The sequence below is a fragment of the Montipora foliosa genome, chromosome 4 (genome assembly GCF_036669935.1).
Source record: "Montipora foliosa isolate CH-2021 chromosome 4, ASM3666993v2, whole genome shotgun sequence".
Lineage (NCBI taxonomy): Eukaryota > Metazoa > Cnidaria > Anthozoa > Scleractinia > Acroporidae > Montipora > Montipora foliosa.
In genome coordinates this window covers 16,575,299-16,595,298 of record NC_090872.1, presented here as the reverse complement: position 1 = coordinate 16,595,298, position 20,000 = coordinate 16,575,299, and the positions used below count along the sequence as shown (strand labels likewise).

Below are 20,000 nucleotides of genomic sequence, written 5' to 3'. Positions count from 1 at the left end.
AATATGTTGTCTGCAAAGTACGCAATTCCGCAGTCAACGATCAATTTTTACTTATAATTCATGGCTGTATCTTGCAAAATAAAAATTCTACAAGTAAACAACTTTAAAGTTTCATGTGCTAGAGAGTTTGATTCCCCATTACATGTTTCACACTGAAAAATCTGAAAATGCTTTGGCAATTTTTTACATGGCACTGATTTTATTCATCTTAATTATGGTATATTCCTGTTAAAATTACAGCCCTTCAAAAATTACAGCTGCAGTACTTTCCATATTATTGCTAAACACGTTGACATTTACATTGTTGTTGGAGATACAAAGTGTGCAATTTCTATTATTGTATTATTGTTACCAAGATAAGTTGAGTTTCAGTACTTTCGAATAAAAAAATTAAAACTACTGTTGAGTACTTTGGAACTCTGATACAAATCTGCAAACTATGTATTATATTGACTGTCTCGTTGGCACTTAGAGATACCTATTTCTACTTTAAACGACGTGTCTAGATACCCGGCAGCCGGGAAGTGCTTTCAAAAAACTAGATACCCGGCAGTCAGAAATTTTGACCAATTTTCTCCAAATAGCTCGCTTAATTCCTCTAAGAACATAAGATATTTGTTTACAAATCTCAAGCGATTATAAATATTGCCTTGGGTTAAAAGCAGAAGCGACTGTTGAGCTTGGGCATAGAGTGAAATCTCAATGTTTTTGACACTTAGAAAATATTCAAGTTCTGACACACTAAGTCAACTCCCGATGAATATCCACAGAAATTACCAACGAAACCTCACCAGAGTATTTAGTGTTTGTTCAGAAATGCCAAGCTATTCTAAATAGCGAGCTATTTGGAGAAAATTGGTCAAAATTTCTGACTGCCGGGTATCTAGACATAATGTACTTTAAATCGTAAATATTTTTTTGCATTTTGCGAAAAACCGTTTTCCCCATACAAATCCTTATATTTCTACTCCTGCAAATACACAAAAATTATATCGAGCTTGGGCGACTTGTGGAATTGAATAGCAAAAAACACGTACTTTACCTGTAGTACAATCAAGCTAATTAAATTTACTTACTATTAGCAAAGTAATTAAAAACATCATGATTCAAGTGTTTTTACAACACAATTACAATCGACATTGTGTTCTGCAGTTAAAATTGTTTCCAGTGAAAAAACCTTACCTGAGACCAGACGCTACATGTACAAGATGGAAGATCGTTACATAAGGAAAAAACAATGCTTCCAGTGTCTATAAGGTGACGATGGCGAGAAATAAGCAAGTTTCTTTGCTGTGAAAACTAGATTTAAATCACCGCACATACTCGATTGGTTACCTGTTAATGAAGGCCAAGCTCCAATATACGAATCATACCACATCATGGCACAGTTCAATTCCATGAGATACTAAGTACACAGAAAACGTCAATTAGCGATGAGTACTTAGTAATTTCCCAGAGCCCGCTTAGTAAACTTTTAGGGAGAGAAACGTCACAAATCACGTCGCTGTAAAACAACTCACTTACCTCGAGATATCCAGCAACTTCCAAGGTTCTTCAGCATTGAAAATATGGCGAACTTCCTGCTCGAAAACCCACAGGACACCCAAACTCTCCAATTTCGCTTCCCAACCTCTTCCCAACCTCCTAAGCCAGCAGAGAGGTCCTGGAAAGGGGTTGTTCGACTTCCTTGAGAACCAGCAAAACTCAATCAAAGGGGCTGTTTGCATGAGAAAACTCGTCCCCGGCGCGACTTCCTTACCGGGATGACTAATTGATTTCCTATCGTGTTTACAAGATGCCTACTTTATTTCATATCGAGTTTGCATAAAGGCACACTTGACGTTGATCAAATACATGCCATTTTGGATTTACGAAATTCACTCATGCGCTACCGGTTCCAGTCAACCCAGAGGTCAAGTTCATACATTCTCGTTCCCAGAGCTGCGATCCTCTTGGCCAGCGCCTCGGCTCGATCCGTGGCGCCGGCCAAGAGGATCGCAGCTCTGGGAACGAGAATGAAGTTCACACCGAAACGAGTGGTTGTTCCTCGTTTAAATGACACCGTTGCGAACTTTCGTACCGAAATGAAATTCTTTCTCCGGTACAGAAACCGGGGTGAACTCGCGCCAGTATGAATCGTTCCGGTATGACACGACGATACATCAAAGGATAAATAATGGCTTCCGCAGTGAGTGAGCCTGAAGCGAACGAACGAGGCAACTCTCTAATTGGTAGAAGAACACATTTTTCTTCAAAACGCATGGGGTTGTGGTCAAAGGCGCAAGGAATTGTGGTTGTGCGCGAATAGAGAAATAAAGATGCACGAGAATAGAGCCTGTTCTACACTGTCACGCAACAAACAGTAAATTCGAATCGTTCAATGAAAAAGGCCACTTAGGTAAACTAGTTAGTATTATGAGCATATTTAGCTAACGTTTTTTTCTGTATAAATTGGAGAGACTGTAAATCAAAACAAATCGAATTAAATTAACCCTTCTATTCCCACGATCGAAACGTTCATTCTCCTAACTAGAACCATTGATTTTTTTGTTGGGTAGTCATGAAAATTTGGTGTTATATCAAGATCACACCTCTTCAGCTGATAATATTCTTCATTCTCAATACTATCTGACTGACATTACATTGAAATTGTGAAGAGAATTTACAAACCGATCACTCCTGGAATTCAAAGGGTTGAAGCTGATCAAATCAATGTTGGTTTCTGTTGAGAATGCAAAATCGCAGGAGTTGGAGAACAACTTCTCGGAGCAGAGTAGAGTGTCAACTGTCAAGTCTGGGAATCCAAACCGGACCACATTGATTACAGGCAAATACGCTCACAACTGCGTAAATCATCGTGCGAAATACTATGTGATGAAAATTCAACGTCACGCACGATTGCCTCACCCCCCCGGAGCCCCTAGTTGACCAAATGCTAAAGACCGAAAACCTTAAGCCGTCTTCACACTCGACGTTGATTATGATCAACTGAAGTATTATTCAGAGTTAACTGAATAGAGTGTAATGTGAAGTGCTATATTTCAATCCCATATGAACCATGTGAGCGTTAGCCCTACTGATGGAAATGGGCCCACACAAGGACAGAGAAAAACTCTGACCAGGGTGGGAATTGAACCCACGACCAGGGCTAAATTCGACGTCACGCACGATTACCTCAGCCCTCGGAGCCCCTAGTTGACCAAATGCTAAAGAGCGAAAACCTTAAAGCCGTGTTCACACTCAACGTTGATTATGATCAACTGAAGTATCATTCAGGCTATCATACTCTATTCAATTTTATTCAATTATGGTCCTGTTCACATCTGCGGAAATTCAAATACAATAGGCTGGGTAACCTCGCAGGGAGACAAAATGGGGCCGAAACGCGTGGCTGCTACGATTACCATCACCATGCTTGAGGCGCGAAGAGAACCAAGGGATAGCTTCCGAGCAGAGAAGAAGACAAATCCAAATCTTCGATCCTTAAAGCGATTAGAAGTGTCGTTCGCTCATACCACCACGTGTTCGCCATTCTGTTCAATTGCGCACTGTAATTACTTCAAACAATCCAGGTCGTTTGAAATAATTATTCAATTATAATCATGTACTGTAATTAGTTGATGTGAATCCGTTCCAAAGTTAATTGGATTATAATTCGATCATAATCGAAGCCTAATGTGAACACGGCTTTGGATTCCCTGGGTGTGTCAATAAAATTTGAGGAGGCAGCATGGCCGAGTGGTGAGGTAGCCTGCGTAACAGGGGCCGCTTACCATTTAGTTTTCGGTCAGAAGTTTTTTTAAATGGGAAATGAAATGAGCCGTTTCATTTGTGACTCCATTTTCGAATTCCGTAAGAGTCTGTGTACAAACAAATGTCAAGTGAAGCTGTCATCTTCGCAGTTATGAACGCAATTTTTGCAATTGCGTAAAGAAGCCTGAAAATTTCAGGATTCAACGGGGATTGAACCCGTGACCTCGCGATACCGGTGAAACGCTCTAACCAACTGAGCTATGAAGCCACTGACGTTGGGAGCTGGTCATTTGTGGGTTTATGAAAAATGGGTATATGAGTCTACGATATATGGAATTTCAGGCTTCTTTACGCAATTGCAAAAATTGCGTTCATAACTGCGAAGATCACAGCGTCACTTGATTTCATATCCACAGTTCATATATGACCCATTTCATATATCATTTCATCGCTGACAAATAAATGTTGCGGCCAATGCCCGCCAAGTAAAGTGATGTAATCCTCGCATCGGTGCCTGGTTCTAGTGGTGCAAACAATCCGGTCGACTCTGTAAAAGTGGAAAAAGAAGACAACCTTCGCAGGCTGTGCCTTCTTTCCAGAAAATTTCCGTTGGTGTCAACCGTTCCATTTGTTTTCCCACCGGAACAACGGGTTTTTTCTGACAAATGGTAAGCGCCCAGGGTTTCCAGCTAGCATTCGCCCTATTCTCGCCCGCTTAAAACGCTTGTTACGCAGGCTAAGTGGTGAGGGTGATGTAAGTCCGGTTTATCTTGAGATTGTGACTTCAGTGTAGTGTATTTCCCATTAATGGCTTTGTTACCTTTATGGAGACCTTTATTATACCTCTATCATTATTATAATTACAACAGCAATTACGATCACGTTTTATAATCAATTAAGACTAACCAAAAAGTAACGTCCTCTCTGCCCGCAAATAGCAGAGCTAATCGAGGCTGGAAGGGGAATACATGAGATTACTTTGACTAGGACTAAGACAAATAGAATTCGAAGGATATGGGAAAATATAACGATCAAGAGGAAAAAACAAATTTGGAACTAAGATTCAAGATTCACTCGATGAAATTCTGTCAGTTTTCTTCACTTATTTAATAAAGTTGGCGCATCAACAGAAGCATCCTATGATTTCAAAATATGAAATAGAAGTTCACGTAGTGAAGGCCTCAGTTTTTGTTCGGGGAGGTCTCGATTACTTTGGGCACAAAATCGACAATATCCAAATACGTATTCACTATTTTAACCCTGGATGAAACTTTTATCCATCTATACCGAACTTGCAGTGGCATTCAAGTTAGAACTAATACAATGGATGCCTCTACAGCTGAATCAGCTGAGTTTTATTGCAGCTTTAAAAAGGCTGAATTGAGCAAACAAGTGTAATTTCACACCCAGCCAGGTTACACATACGAATAAAACGCATATTTAAAAAAAGTTTCAAACTTTCCAGCGGCAAAACTTCAGGTAAAACAATTAGAAAGCAAGGGATTTTTTAGCGCAAATGTGAGATTGTACAACTTTCCTTTCTCAAGGCACCAAAAAAAGACCCAGACTGATTATAAAGAATAAGACATTATTTATCCACAGTTCTAATCGTAAACGTATCCACATTCGTCGCCAATTTACAGCGACCTGAATCGGTTAAAAAAAAACAAGCTAACTTACTGAAACGCGACCAACAAAGAGTATGCTGTTACACCATTCGTCTGCAAAAAACCTACCACATCTACTACAAATCAGGAAACACTGTACAGCTCTGCCAGTATGCAACAGAGCTCAAAATATGTACAAGTTTTCTCTTGTATTTGTCCAGAAGACGCCCCAGGAAACTTTGCGGTCACAATCGTCACTGTTGTTTCTTCAGACCATAAGACAACAAGAAACTCGCTCCTGACGCTTGGACCTGCAGGAAAAGTAACAAATATTAATTCAACTGATTGATCAAATTGTCACTCGAGTAATTTTAAAATTTTGCCCCTTGCTTCTTCTAGCAAACGCAGTAGGGAAATTGAGCATCGCATTCGCACCAACGGCAAACGTCTGGCTGAATGTTTGATTTTGACAAAAAATCAAAGAATTTGCTGCAACCATTGACCTGTTATCTACAGATACTGCCAACAAATTCTCAAGAAAAGGACCCAACATGAAACATTAAATTTTTATTCTTTTCTGCCGGTTCCCGCTTATCGTTTTACGTGAAGGCAATATAAACGCGTCATCTTCATTATTGTCACCATCAAAGGATAGAAAGCTAAGGGGCAAGGAGAAACCAGTCTCGAAAAGGCAATATTCACATATGGTGGCTCCTCGCCAATTAGGAGCTTTTCACATTCAATGGTGACAGTCCAATCCCGGCCCACTCGTAACTGTCATTTCGGCTACGCCATGGTGATGACGCCCAAGTAGCTGTCAAAACAGCTGTCCAAGGTTGCCAATGCCCAGTGTCAAATCGCTGTACATTTGCGCAAGATATTGGCCTGATTATTGTGTTTGTCAAATTATTGTGTGACCACCAATGCTTTAATTGTTTTTGTATCTGTTATTAACGGGATTTACTCAAACGAGTATCAACCCACCAATAAGCACCTTATCCATCAACATAACGGTCGATATGTGAACACAATTTTAGCGGCTCTTATCCAAAGAACATATACACTGTAAGTGTAAGGAGCGGGATTCTCGCGCTAATTAAGAGATGCGAGAATGAGCCCACAAGCAGACTACGCAACACAGTAATGTAAGCTCATATCACCCTATATGGGAACAAAAACACACATCTAAGCAACCACTAACTTTTGATAACAATGCTTTGTTGGCTACCTTGTAGTGCATACAGAAGATTTCAGTGTGGGTCGTGTGGTCATTTGCCGAACAGTATTCGCTCAAGGTGCTGCTGGCCACGACAGTGGGCACAGCATTTGAAAGACCACATGCATTTTAAAAACACTTGGCTCTCAAACAACAAATTGCCAACTTACCTTTTTGCCCCACCGCTGAGTGTCTTTTCTCCCGGGTGTTTTACCTTGATAATTTTTAAGTCCAACCCTAGCTTTGAACAAATGGCAATGATACCTCCATTGGAAAAAGTTTCTAAATGGTATGGCTCATCCACACCAACACCCATAACACAGAGTAGATCTCCAGACCTGACGTTGAACATCTTAAGGCAGGCGTCATTCAGAAAAACACATTCCTCGTCACTGATGAATTTACAACTCTTAACGGGGTCATCACTCAATTTAACACGCAAGTTACCAGAAACTGCATCGAGAACGTATACACCATTTAACTCATCAACAACAATAAATTGACCCTCGGGAGAAAATGATCCCCTCACACAAAACAAACTGTTACCAGAGAGTGCACACCATCGCGATTCGGTTTTACCCAGTTGCTTCAATTCAATGAACTTTTGCCCGTCGTCACTTGAGGCAAACAACTGGAGGTCTCTGTAGCAAGCAATCAACTTATGCTGCAGTTTAAACGTTACCACATACTCTCCACCAACAGTATCTAAAATGATCCCATCTTTCGTTTTAGATGATATGCATGCCACCTGATCATCTGAAATAGGAAAGAGAGCATCCGCGCCGAACATCCATCGTCGCATGCAGACTGACATATCAAAGTTCCAAAGCTCAAGAGTGCTCGCAGTTGCAAACAAAATTCCATCTTTTAAAGCTACGAACTCAATGAGGAGGACACTTTCAAACTCTTTCTGTCCCTTAAGTTCCCAATTCGAAACGTCCCAAGCCATGATAATTTGACGTTTAAACGATCCCAGTCCGACCGACACGTCTGCATAAACAATCTCGCCGAAAAACGAGAATCGGAGAGATTGGACCTCTTGGAATTCTGTGTTCTTCCTTCGTGGATTTCGATAAACCATTTCAATGTAATCTCCATGTACAATGTAGTTCCTTAAAAGATACTGGCTATTAAGAACTACATCAGAAAAACGGAATGGATCCTGTAAACTCACAGGATCTCCTAACAAAAAGCCACCGATTCTTTGGGATTCTAGCTCAAAGGAATTCCAACTGGAAAAATAAACAATATCCATCGAATAGTGATCCTCAGGCCCCTCAGTGACTCTCAAACAAAACCACTTGCTAGACCCGGCAAAACCTACAACACGTGAACACCAAAGAAACCCACTGTCTGGTGAGAACCTAATCATTCCAAACACAGAGTCTAAAGCTGCCTCTGCTAGAGTTGAAAAACCATTTTGCCGGTCAACTAAACAAACAAAGCCAGTTAAATGGCAAATCGCCACGAGCTTTCCATCTCGGGATATCGCAAAGGATAAAATATCGTTATCTCTGGTGAGACGATCAATCTCCCTGCCATCGTTTAGATTCCACACGATAAGACATTTTGCATCGTCGGGACAATCAGACAAGATCTCGTCGCCGAAAATAGAACAGACAGAAAAACTGCACTTACTGGTGGGAAAAAGAGGCTTCAAGTCTCCATTAAAGGAATAGGCATGGCTTAAAACTCCTGGCAAGATGACATCCTTGGTAGGATGAAATACCACTGAACGATAAAAAGCATACACAGTTGACCTATGATAATCTGCTGGTTAATATGCATGATTGGTATCAATGATTCTCCTTCTACCACAGATAGAGTCACAACAGAGTCTTAGTTTGCAATAACGTTTCCATTTGAGGTTACCAGAGGCAAGTGACCACAACTGAATGGATCCATCAAGGCACTCACAAACCATGTATTCTAAGCTAGGGGATACATCCAAACAACGCACATCTGAACAAAAATGAAACCGAGTTTGAACAGCTTTTTGAGGGACATTTTTGGTTAAGTACTCCATGTAAGGCTTATCGGAATACTTGGTCTCCAGAAGCTGGCGGGAGTCAGAAGATAGTTTACTACTTCCCTCATTCAACAGACATTGAAATATGGTAAAGGGATACTCCTCTAAGGTTAGACGGTATTTCTTTAAAACAACCAATAATGACGAAAGGGTCTCACAACAATGGGCTGATATCGTTTTCAACCCACCGTGTTTCATTAAACAGACAACATCTTCTGCGACTGTTGCCATGTTCAGACAAATCTTTGCGTACAAAACCTCTGGGTCTAACACATAGTTTCCAACCATTTGTTCAACGCTGCAGGATTTCGTGTCTTGGTCTAACTGTAGCATGTGCTGAACACCATGTTCCAAGGCATACCTTGTAGTGTCAGCGAAGGATTGTGAGTTGCTAACACCTTTTCTCTTTAACTCGTCAATTTCGTTAGAGGAAAGAGTAGAAAGGATCTTATGGCCTTCCATTTCCTCCACGCTGAAAATGTGCTGCTCGTAGCGTGACTTGTCTGTCAACCAGTCTTTGACTGATTTATGAAAGAAATGAATACGGTTATCGTGAACAGGAAGGAGTGATGACACAATGGCAATGGCTTTGCTCACCTTTCGCATAACAGTCGTGGACAACAAGTCCTTGCACAACAATTTAGGGACAAAACCCAATGGTAGTGGTTCCCTTGCTGCTGCAATTGCACTCAGGAAACAAAGAAATTGCTCTTCAGTTATGTTCAGTTCCTCACACAAGTCTTGCTCCACCCGTTGGAAATACGACTGATACACATACGAGATGCCTGTCGGAAGGGTTTCGTCCACTTGTTCCAAGGTAAGTTTGGTTGAACTCTTGGCCCTTATAAAATCTACCAAAAACTGGGCACACAGAAAGACTCCCTCTGACTTCTGCACGAGATCATCTAAGACAAGCTCGCGCCTTTCAACTTCTAATAAATCGCTCAGAGTTCGTTCAAAGTAAAAACGAATATCTTCCAAGTTGTCTTCATCTTTTCCCTCCAGTACCAGTGGTTGCAAATCTTTCAGGCTGTCCCAAATGTTGACTTCAGGTCGCGTCGTCACAAAAAATCTAATCCAAAGTGGCAGATTCTTAAAAAACCTGGCAATCACGTCAAGAAGATCATTTCGTCCTTGGTGTTCACCTTCATCTAAAGCATCTATTACCACAAGAAATGTAAAAGCTGGATCTGCTACGCTGTTCAGAGGTTCAAAAAACAGCAAACCAAACAGATCTGCGACTTCCATGTCATTGATCTCTACACCTAGATTTCCGGAAAGCTGTTCAACAAGAGCTTTCTTGTACTCTGGAAGACATCCTGAGAGGTGAAAGGCTAAAGACTGCAGCATCACCTTGGGATTTCTATGGCGTGCTCTCTCATGGTGACAAAAATGGCTCCCCGCTAATCTTTTAGCTCCTTGCATTCTTCTGCACATCTCAGCAGCCATGACAGATTTCCCCATCCCTGCATTTGCGCTGAGCACCAAGACACAATTTGGAGAGCTTGCATCATCCAACCAGCCGTTGATTTTAGCAAAGAAAGACTCACGGGTTCCTTCCAAATATCTGTTTCCATAATATCTCATGTCAAGTTGAGTGTCAATCTTAGCAAGCTTTTTTAGGATTTTATCTTCCTGATCGGCGTTGTGTTGTGTCTCACGGATTTCAGTAACAATTTGGTGTATGTCTTCAATCACGGAATTGCCTTCCTTAACCGTCTCTTGGGTTGTTGACTGCTGGATTCGTAAGTCCTCGACACTCTGTTGAACTTTGTTCTGAAGTTGACGCATGTCATTAAGTTGAGACTTTAGATCCTCTTCACTCTCTACCCATTCCCGTAAGGCATCAAGATAATCCTCCTCTCCACATCGCTCTGCCTTTAATCGATCAATCTCTGCCTGACTTAACCCAAGAGACACTAAAACGGCACTTATTTCCGTCCACAAAGCATTGCATGTTGGTGCATCGACACCAGTGGTTGTCACATGCCCATACACTTGATTACGGAAAAACTTAATGCGAGCAAGGTTTGCCTCGTGAGAGGTGTCACTTGGAGGAGGTTTTCGATGCCATCCTGTGTGGGGAGGGATAAGTCCACAAATGTTGGTCAGAAGGAGGAAAAGCAGAGTTATATCAAACGTGTTGGAATCCGGAGCAACTCCACCACCAGGGAACAGCTTGTCCCACTGGTTGCCATTGAGAATTCTTCTTCGTTAAAGGTTGTTAAGGATGGAATAACAGGAATTAAGAGCCATTTTCCGAGAAAATCGAAAATCGCAAGACACTCGTAAAAAAATCGATTTTTTTTTTCTTTTGCCAAAACATCCCTTTTAGTGACCTTATTCAAGAAAAAATAGTTTTGGGTTCAAGCGATTCATTGTATGGGAGAAATAACAAAAAGTTTGAAAAATCGATTTATTGCTGGTTTTTCGCGCTTAAAAACAACAGAATCCGACCTCAACTTCAAGAAAACGATGAACGCATAAGAAACAATCCCTAACATCGAAACTTCAGGCGAATATTATTTCGTTCTTAATCTTTGAAGCCCTAAAAGAAAATTTGAAGAAATAAGTTTTTTACATTTACAATCGACAAGTTTAAAAAGGACATATTTGTGTCTCTTGAAATGTTAGAAAATGAAAGCGAACTTTAACTGTTAAAAAAGCCCTCTGGTATATGCCGCTTCCTAGTAAAACCCATATAGAATAAAGCCTTGGCTATTGAAGTAAATTACGGGAAAGTTTTAGCTCTGGGAATTAAATACAGCCCTGACACTGGAGTAAGCAATTTGAGAATTTCATCTAATAAAATGTATGCAAATTAGACGGCCCGCTGAAGGAATTCATACTAAACCACAGGGTCCAGAGGAGATATGTTTGTCGTTAGAACATCAAAACCCGTCGAAAACATCTGAAATAATGAGTTATTTTGATCGCGTAAACGATCGCGTTACAGTTTCGTTACACATTCTGTATACCGCAAACCAAGAGACTGAGGGCTCGCAAGATCGGCTTACAGTATAAAATACGGAAAGGGAGGAAACTTGTACCACGTGACTTCGTTCGATGTGAACCGCAGCACTTGGTGACGGAAGTGAATTGGGACCGGAAACGCAAAAGCAACAGACCGTTCGAGAATCAAAACATCAGCTGTGGAGGGAGTTTTAAAATAATGGCGGATTCTCCTTTGAAAAGACCCGTTCCGTTGCGCGAAAAGCAGCCGGACGAGAAGAGATCCAAAGTATCGAACAGAGAAAAACACGTGTTTGTTTCTAAATGGTAAGATATCTGACCAGTTGGCTTTCGAACGTGAGCCACAAATTATCGTGTTTGATTTTACCCTGATCGAACTTGACTATTTTACCTGCAGGCTTTCAATGAATTGTCGAAGAGACGAACAAAACTCTATCTCCGTACAAGAAATACTCGACGACTATGTAAATAACAGCTCCGAAAAGGAAAATTTTCCATTGCAAGTCAAAGAACTGGGGATTATTTTAAAGGAGGCCTTTCCACGGGCGAGTAGAGTCCAGCGAAGAGTTAACGGTGGCCGAGTATGGCAGTACCTACTTTCAAAAACCTCAAGATTGGAAGAAGACCGTGTTAAATGGGAAGACTTGCCAGCTTTCACAAAAGAATTCGATTGGCTTTTATCTAGCTCTAGCGACGATTTCTTTGAGTGGATAAAAGTCCAGTCACAAGATCTATGCGAAGGCAGCCGAGTTTTAACTGAAGTAAAGATCTTTAAAGACTGGACATTTGTTGTACACGTCAACAGTCGAAAAGTGCAAGAGAAACCGTTGGTGTTTTCGAACTTGGGGCATCTTGAAATTACTTCCGATCTTGCGCACATTTACTTTACCACGTCATTTCCGTCACCATATGTTGCGGTGCACATCGAACGAAAGCTCTCTCTCGAAGCCGTAAATTTCGGTCGCCGAAAATGAATTTGAACGCTTTCTTATGCCGTTTTCCCACAGTATTTGGCAAATACATAACAATTCTAGATCACGTTAGTAAAATCAGGCAATTTAATTCAATTCCATTTGAGTTTCAGGGATTCGAAAATCGGCCCCAAATTAGTTTCCTCCCTTTCCGTATTTTATACTGTAAGCCGATCTTGCGAGCCCTCAGTCTCTTGGTTTGCGGTATACAGAATGTGTAACGAAACTGTAACGCGATCGTCAACGCGATCAAAATAACCCATTACTTCCGATGTTTTCGACGGGTTTTGATGTTCTAACAACAAACATATCTCCTCTGGACCCTGTGACTAAACGCAAAGTTTAGTGCAAAAGGACTACTTACTGTTGCTAGTAATATGTTTTTACAGTGAAAATGTTATTTCTAGCTTTCAGCTGTGTTGGTGAGAGCCGTAAATAACTTTTTATATGACGACTGAAAAACGTTTGTTCAGCCACATTGCCGCAGCAAAATCATTGAGATCGCAACTTCGAACTGAAACTGTCATCGCTTGATGAAACTCCGTTACCACAATGGTAAAATAGTTTTCTTCAGGGCGAAAAAGCAGAATTAAAATGCATTCGAAACCGTTGACTTCGATTTTGAATTTGTTTAGTTAAGATTTCAAGCCACCACAAGGTCCTATGACTTCTACTGACCCACGAATCGGTTACATATGCCAAGGTCACGTTAGCAAACTGTCACGAAATACTCAATAGCTTCTGTTTTCGGTCTTTGTTTTGTTGGTAAAAAAATACGTACAATTTTCACAGAACAGACCTTCTTGCTTTATTTGATTTATATATTTGTATTGGTCCAGACACATGCATATGCTGACTTGTTGTAAAAGACATTCATCACAGTTTTTGATTCAGAGTGAAGGTATATTAAATATTTCCCAAAATATTTCAAACACAAATGTTTCCTTAATAAGTTCGTTATTCCCGAATTTACCACCTTGCAACAATCCCTACAGCAAAATAAAAAAGCATAAAATTCAACTTTATAGCTTGCTATAGTTTTGTTTCGGATTTGTTTTTTATGATTTTTCCTCCGAAACCAGGGTTTCATTTAGAGCTTGTTCACAACACAACTTCAAACTTGAGTGTGCTTATCGCATCCTTGAAACCTTCAAGACCTCCTCAAAATTGTTGAAAAGCCTATTGAGGCTAATAATAATCTTTGAGTTAAATTTGACCAATTCACGCCGCGAGCGCGAGAAAAAGAGAACCACTCCGCAGGGCTGAATACGCGCTGTGGAGTGTTATAAAATTCCACATTATCGCGCGTAACGCTTTCTCTAGAGACCTCTAGAAATGTTGTTTAGTGAAGAAAAACAAAGTTATCTTTGGTTAACTCAGAGAACTTGCAGAAATACCTCCAGCCTGCATAACAGGCGCTTTATCAGGGGCACCCAACGACGGTTTCCCCCCGAATTACTTTGAAAAGACTTTTTAGGCTATCCAGAGTACTTTTAGATCTCTAGAAATGTTTTCTAAGTGGCGCTAAGAAATTTATATCTGTTCGGGCATCCTAGGGTAACTTGAGTCTTTTCGAAGTTACGAGGGCTTCAGTGTTATTTTCCCGAACATTTTAGCAGCAATTCAAAGTTTTCCGAAAGTGATAGTTTTTCGGTTCCTTTCTGCATGGCATTTTCGATTCCGAAAATTTTAGGCTTCCTTTCTCTACGAAAAACAACCTAACCTGGAGAGTGAAATGGGAAAAATGAACTTCAGAAAATCGGAGGGAATTTATTACATAAGCTTCGAAAATTGTGTACATGAATGGAACGGTCATCTAGAAATTTTTAGCCTTCCTCAAGCTATAGAAAATCCTAGGCAATGTTTGCTTCTCCGGCATTTTGCGCGAGGCGCGAAACGCGACGAGGGGAGGAAAAAATAAAGCTTTATCTTTTTTTATCCCTCGTCTCGCGCTTCGCACTCGTTTCGCGCTTTGAGCAAATGCCGCGTTCGCCTCGCTTGGCTCATAAAGCACCTGTTATGCAGGCTAGAATACCTCTTCACATTTATAAGATAAGGTGTCATTGATTTGTTAGAGCGAGGAGAGACATTTATAACGTGCAAATAGTCACGAACTGAAAGGTAACTGACTGATTTGTAACAAGGACTCAGCCTGACAAACAAGAAATGATCTCACTCTCCGAAAAGGAACGCTCTTTTAAACATAAACAAACTTCAAAAATAAGCAACAAAAGCAAAACAATGAACGAAATAGATTTTTTCTTGACTTAGTTATTCCGGCGAGAACAAATGGTGAATGATTCACTTCTGGAAGCAGCCTCTGAGGAGAAGTGAGAACACCGTTTAGGCAGAACTCTGCACTTTGTGTACTTTACCAGCCTGTTCACAGACTCTCTTCATTTTTAGATGCACGTATAAAAAAAAGCGCGTTCCGCCCTCTCTCACGGGCAATCGCTTATCTTGTGCGCGCACCAAATTCCCAAAACAGAAAAAACGTCTGTGAGCAGGGTAGCATTTCGTAATACTAGACGGGAATAATTCAATTAAAATGAAATCGTAGAGGCACGTGCAATAGTAAGTTGCGAAACAATATATGAATTTTATTCCAGGAGCATTTGACCTGGAAAAGTTATATTAATATTGTTCCCAGAGTCGAATATTTCTACACTGATGATCTATAAACAGACGTAGGGTTGTACATTTTTTCATTGGGACAGCTGTAATTGTTCTTAATCTGTTTACAATGTGTACGAAGTATAGTACGTACAGTCGTATGTGACAATCTCAGCGCGTTTGTTAAATTATGCGTCATATGATCTTGTTATCCCGTCTAGTATCTGATTTGTTCGCTCAATAAGAGTAATACTCACCTTGTTAACTGTGTGGTTTGAGCAGTGGTTAATTTTCATCATTGTATGTTATTTTCGGACCAAAGCATAATCGGGTTTCATTATTACAGAAGCGTCTGATAACGCTTAATAAGCGCTGCGTGGGAAGTGTTTAGATAGCTCAAGCGCTGAAGTTGCTGGACACATTTTGGTCGAAATCAGTTATGGATGAGTTGGTACAAAAAGATTAAGAGATGGATTTAACTTCTCTCACAACAAGCAATGGTAAGTTGTTCGTTCAACAAAACTTTGCGTTAAAAATATGAATTCATTCAGCGGGCCGTCTAATTTGCATACGTTTTATTTACTCAGATACTCAAATTGCTTACTTTAGTGTGAGAACTGTATTGGATTCCCAGAGCTAAGACTTTCCAGTAACTTAGTTCAATAGCCAAGGTTTTATTCTATATGGGTTTTACAAGGAAGCGGCATATACCAGAGGGCTTTTACAACAGTGAAAGTTCGCCTTCATTTATTAACATTTCCTGAGATACAAATTTGACCTTTTTAAACTTGTCGATTGTAATTGTTAAAAAATTCTTTCTTCAAATTTTCTTTCATAAAATTAAAGAGTAAGTATGTAATAATTCTCGGCTGAAGTTTTGATGTTAGGGATTGTTTCTTATGCGTTCAACGTTTTCTCGAAGTTGCGGTCGGATTCCGTTGTTTTGAGTACGAAAAACCAGCAAAAAATCGATTTTTCAAACTTTTTGTAATTTCTCCCGTACAATGAATCGCTTGAACCCAAAACTATTTTTTCTTGAATTAGGGTACTAAAAGGGATGTTTTGGCAAAAGAAAAAAAAATTCGATTTTTTCACGAGTGTCTTGCGATTTTCGATTTTCTGGGAAAATGGCTCTTAAGATCAGTTGCTAACTTTGCATGAGGGTGATGAGTGTCAAAAACATTTTTGAGTACAGTTGTTCCACCATCTATAATAAGTCGACTGAGCTTAGCTCCATTTGTCTTCTCCTCTGAGCTGGCTAAGGGACCAGGCGTGGCCATAGTTAACCAAACCACTAATTTTTCACATTGTATCTGCATGGAACAGAAAAATAATTAATTGATTGCCTAATTGCTTTCTATTGAGTCTTCATCAGAGACTAATAAAATGAGTGATTAAGTGACTGCATTAAAAATTATCACCAACCATTATCTTTAATTAAGGAATGTAACTGCAGTGCGTATGATTCACAACCGCAAAAAGCTAAGAAATCGAGGATCAAATTAATGTTAAACAAGAATGACCTTTGGTTTCTACCACTAAAAATGAGTAAAATTGAGTTCTTGAGAGTGAGACGTATAGGTTTAAGATTTTACTATGGCTGAAGCCAAACGATTTTACTCGCCGATTGGGGCGCTTTTGCCGTTAATGGATTAGATAATTTATGCTGCGTTGATGACGATTTATGGAATATCTTATTAAATACAAAGAACATTCCCTCTTTTTTTTGTGACGCAAACTTCAAGCCTGGGCTGTGTCGTTTGAATTATCATTTCCCAGTAATTTGGAAGGGGACAAAAATTATGTGGTCAAGGTTCAAGCAGAGAATTTAGCTTAACCTTATTGCTTACCTCTAACAAAATATTGTCAGCAAATCGTAAAACTTTGTTTTTCTGTTTCAAAGCTTGCTACAATGCAGCTTAAATACAAATCAGGAACAAAGATGCCGGACTAATCAAAGCCATGACATAATCTTTATTTAAACTTAGAATCTTATATTATCTTACAAATACTTGAAAGTTACCTACGTACTCTACTTCGTATAGAGAATATTATACACAAAAATGCAAGAGCAATTTATTCAAGTATATAGAATAGCTCAACAATTACAATTAGGTAGAGGAGAATTCATGGCGCTCACTAAAATTTGGCGTCCATCTAGTCTCGAACATTTCTTGACTAATGATTAATTTAAGAAAAAGAAAAATAATTTCAATTGATTTGCAAAAACTCTGTACTATATATAACTTCACCGCATTAATTAAGGCTAATTGACTTTATTTGCTAGCTAACAAACCAAGTATTTCAAAAACATCATGATTCAACTGTTTTTTCTAACACAATAGCCCATTTCCGATATATTCAGGCGCGTAAAACTGGTTGGAAATGAGGGCACGAAAGTGGGGCTTAAGGGAATAGCACACGAGAAGATGCAAGATAGAAAATAATGTTTTCGTTTTAAGTGTTAGTCGTAGTTAGTCATGGTTAGATACTGTGTAGTAGCAGTGTGTAAAAATGGGAGCCATAACAAGCCAAATCTCTAGTACTTTCGCTTTCCATCCGATCAGAAACTACGCAAAAAGTGGGGAACATTTTGTCGAAGGGCGGACGAAAAGTTTAAGACGCTTGCAGATCCTCGGATATGTTCGCAACATTTCAGTAGACAAGACCTTAAAAGGACGCTTTCCGGAAAGATTGAAGTCATTTTGTGTGGTGTACCGACCATATTTGATCCGAAACAGTCCGCACCAAAGAGTGATCCTCGTAAAGAGGGGAAAAACAAGCGGGATCGTCGAGCACAACACTTGGCAGATAATTCAACAGAGCTACTGGCGAAAAGGCAAAGGGCAGACGTGCAGGCAAGTAAAATCGGTATAATGCATTCATCAGGAGAAACTGGAAGAACAGCAGAGAACACCGGTGTGATCAGGTTTGAAAACGTGGACGAGCAACACAGAAACGTGCTATGCCAGACGGAACTTACAGATGAAGACCTCGCCAAAATGAAAAGGGGAATAAATCAGTCTTCGACTTCAACCCCAGCCTTCAGCCAAGAAGTTAAAGTTGGCGCTAATGCTCAAAGAAGAAGAGAGCAAGTGGTTCAAGTCGTGTTGAAAAGCAATGAATCAGGCATTACGTCACTATCGTGTTCCATGCTTCTCGTCAATACCCTCCTTCCGTACGCAGGAAAAATGAAGTATTGGGACAAGAACAAGCGTCAGAAATCCTACTACCAGAATGATCCTGAGAAGGAAAAACCAGGGAGAAAACGCGATTTTGGATTGAGAGGAGTTTATTCTTGTTCTGTTGCTGCTGAAACTACAATAGGTCTTATTGAAAGGCATCTTACCGGCATGTTCGCAGTTTCTGTCAGTACAGTTAGTCGGATTTACATGACATGGGTTTGCATTTAAGCTCTGACTTTTAAAGGTTCACTACTTCGCTGGCTATCAAAAGAGGAAATTAAGACTCACATACCTAATTCGTTTTCAAAATACCCAGGTACACGCGTCATTATCGATTGCACTGAGTTCTTTATTGAGACGATTTCCTTCCCAAGTGCCCAAAAGGCCACTTCGAGTGATTACAAACATCAAAACACTGTTAAGTTACTAGTAGGAATTACACCATCTGGAGCTATTTCTTTGATCTCCAAATTATGATCTGGCAGCGCAAGTGATCGGCTAGTCACTCAAGAAAGTGGCCTGATAGACCTTCTAGAAGAGGGAGACCAAGTCATGGTGGACAGGGGTTTTACAATCAGAGATCTTCGGACAAAAAAAGGAGTAAAACTCAACATGCTCCCTTTTACTAAATTTAACCAATCCTGTTCTTGCTATTCCTAGAATGGGGATTTCTCTCTAGTTTTTCTCGTATATATTCTCTTTCCAACCCCCACTCACTAAAAGGTAGGGAGTCACTTTCCCCTGCTGGGGGTGGGGTACTCACAATAGTTGACTATACCGTAGAGGTAAATTAGATGTAGGCATTCTTCTGTAGGTTTGTGAAAGGGGTACCATTTTCTATTGAAGCTATATGAAATTGGAGTAGACCCCTTCCCCCCCCCCCTCCCCCCAGAACAAGCAGCTTTAGAGCACTGTTTAATTTAGAGTTTTAATTTTCCACTCAGGTAAACAGTTGTCAAGAAAGGCTCTCAAAGAAACAAATTGCAAAAGTGCGGATACCCGTTGAAAGAGCAATTGAGAGGTTGAAAGGATTCAAACTTTTCCATGGAAACATCCCATTAACATCTTTAAAGTTAGTGACCAGGAAGTCATTGTGTGTGCTTCATTATGTAATCATCTTCCTCCTCTTGCCAAGTAGGAGTTATTTACAGTATCATAAGTTTGTATTCATTTTGAAGAGTCAGAATCACTTTGTTATTGTAGGAATGTATTTTAAAACTAGATGAACTGACATCAGTAATTAAGAACTATCAATCTTGGAGACCTTTAAAATAATATGTTGACAATTTGAAAAAGATCTCCAGCCTGTAACAATTTTCACATTTATTGTTGGGGGGGGGGGGGGGGAAGGACTAAGTGGCTACAGCCCCCTTGGCTGGCTTCAGATTTCCTGAATATAATAGAGTTAATTACCTGGCCTCAGTTGTTCGAAGGGTGGATAGCGCTATCCACTGGATAAATCACTATCCACTAGATAACTCAATTGCTTTTGCTAGTGTTTATCCGCTGGATAGTGATTTATCTGGTGGATAGCGCTATCCACCCTTTGAACAACCGAGGCCAGCAGCTGGTTGCTAGAGGCCTGGTTAGTGCTATCGGTTGGTTAAGAGGTGTCAAAACCTATAGGTTTCCATGGTATTTAATGCCGGTTAG

General features: G+C 40.1%; 4 protein-coding genes across 5 annotated transcripts in view; all 4 read right to left on the bottom strand.

The window, feature by feature from the left end:
- The window catches only part of LOC138000044 (uncharacterized), a 19,576-nt gene extending 17,984 nt beyond the window's left edge, over positions 1 to 1,592 (bottom strand). The window contains exons 1-2 of one of the 2 annotated variants that reach the window (XM_068846177.1): positions 1,525 to 1,592; positions 1,336 to 1,405 (exon numbers count right to left, since the gene is read on the bottom strand). The gene's annotated coding sequence lies outside the window, so the exon portion shown is untranslated. The remainder of the gene's footprint in view (positions 1 to 1,335; positions 1,406 to 1,524) is intronic. The other variant, XM_068846178.1, reaches the window with a different exon arrangement.
- LOC138001068 (uncharacterized) overlaps positions 1 to 20,000 on the bottom strand; it is a 424,432-nt gene that overhangs the window by 129,811 nt on the left and 274,621 nt on the right. The window lies entirely within an intron of this gene.
- Positions 1 to 20,000, bottom strand: part of LOC138000051 (uncharacterized) — a 64,947-nt gene that overhangs the window by 44,190 nt on the left and 757 nt on the right. The window lies entirely within an intron of this gene.
- Positions 4,583 to 10,902, bottom strand: LOC138000050 (uncharacterized). The gene is made up of 2 exons (XM_068846191.1): positions 6,747 to 10,902; positions 4,583 to 5,671 (listed from the first exon to the last, which is right to left on the bottom strand). Exon 1 carries the CDS (start codon positions 10,394 to 10,396, stop codon positions 8,354 to 8,356), a length of 2,043 nt encoding a protein of 680 aa, XP_068702292.1. The 5' UTR covers positions 10,397 to 10,902; the 3' UTR covers positions 4,583 to 5,671; positions 6,747 to 8,353.

Bases quoted from the DNA above. Each gene is read 5' to 3' on its own strand.
- LOC138000050 (XM_068846191.1), bottom strand. From the start codon at position 10,396: ATGCGTCAACTTCAGAACAAAGTTCAACAGAGTGTCGAGGACTTACGA.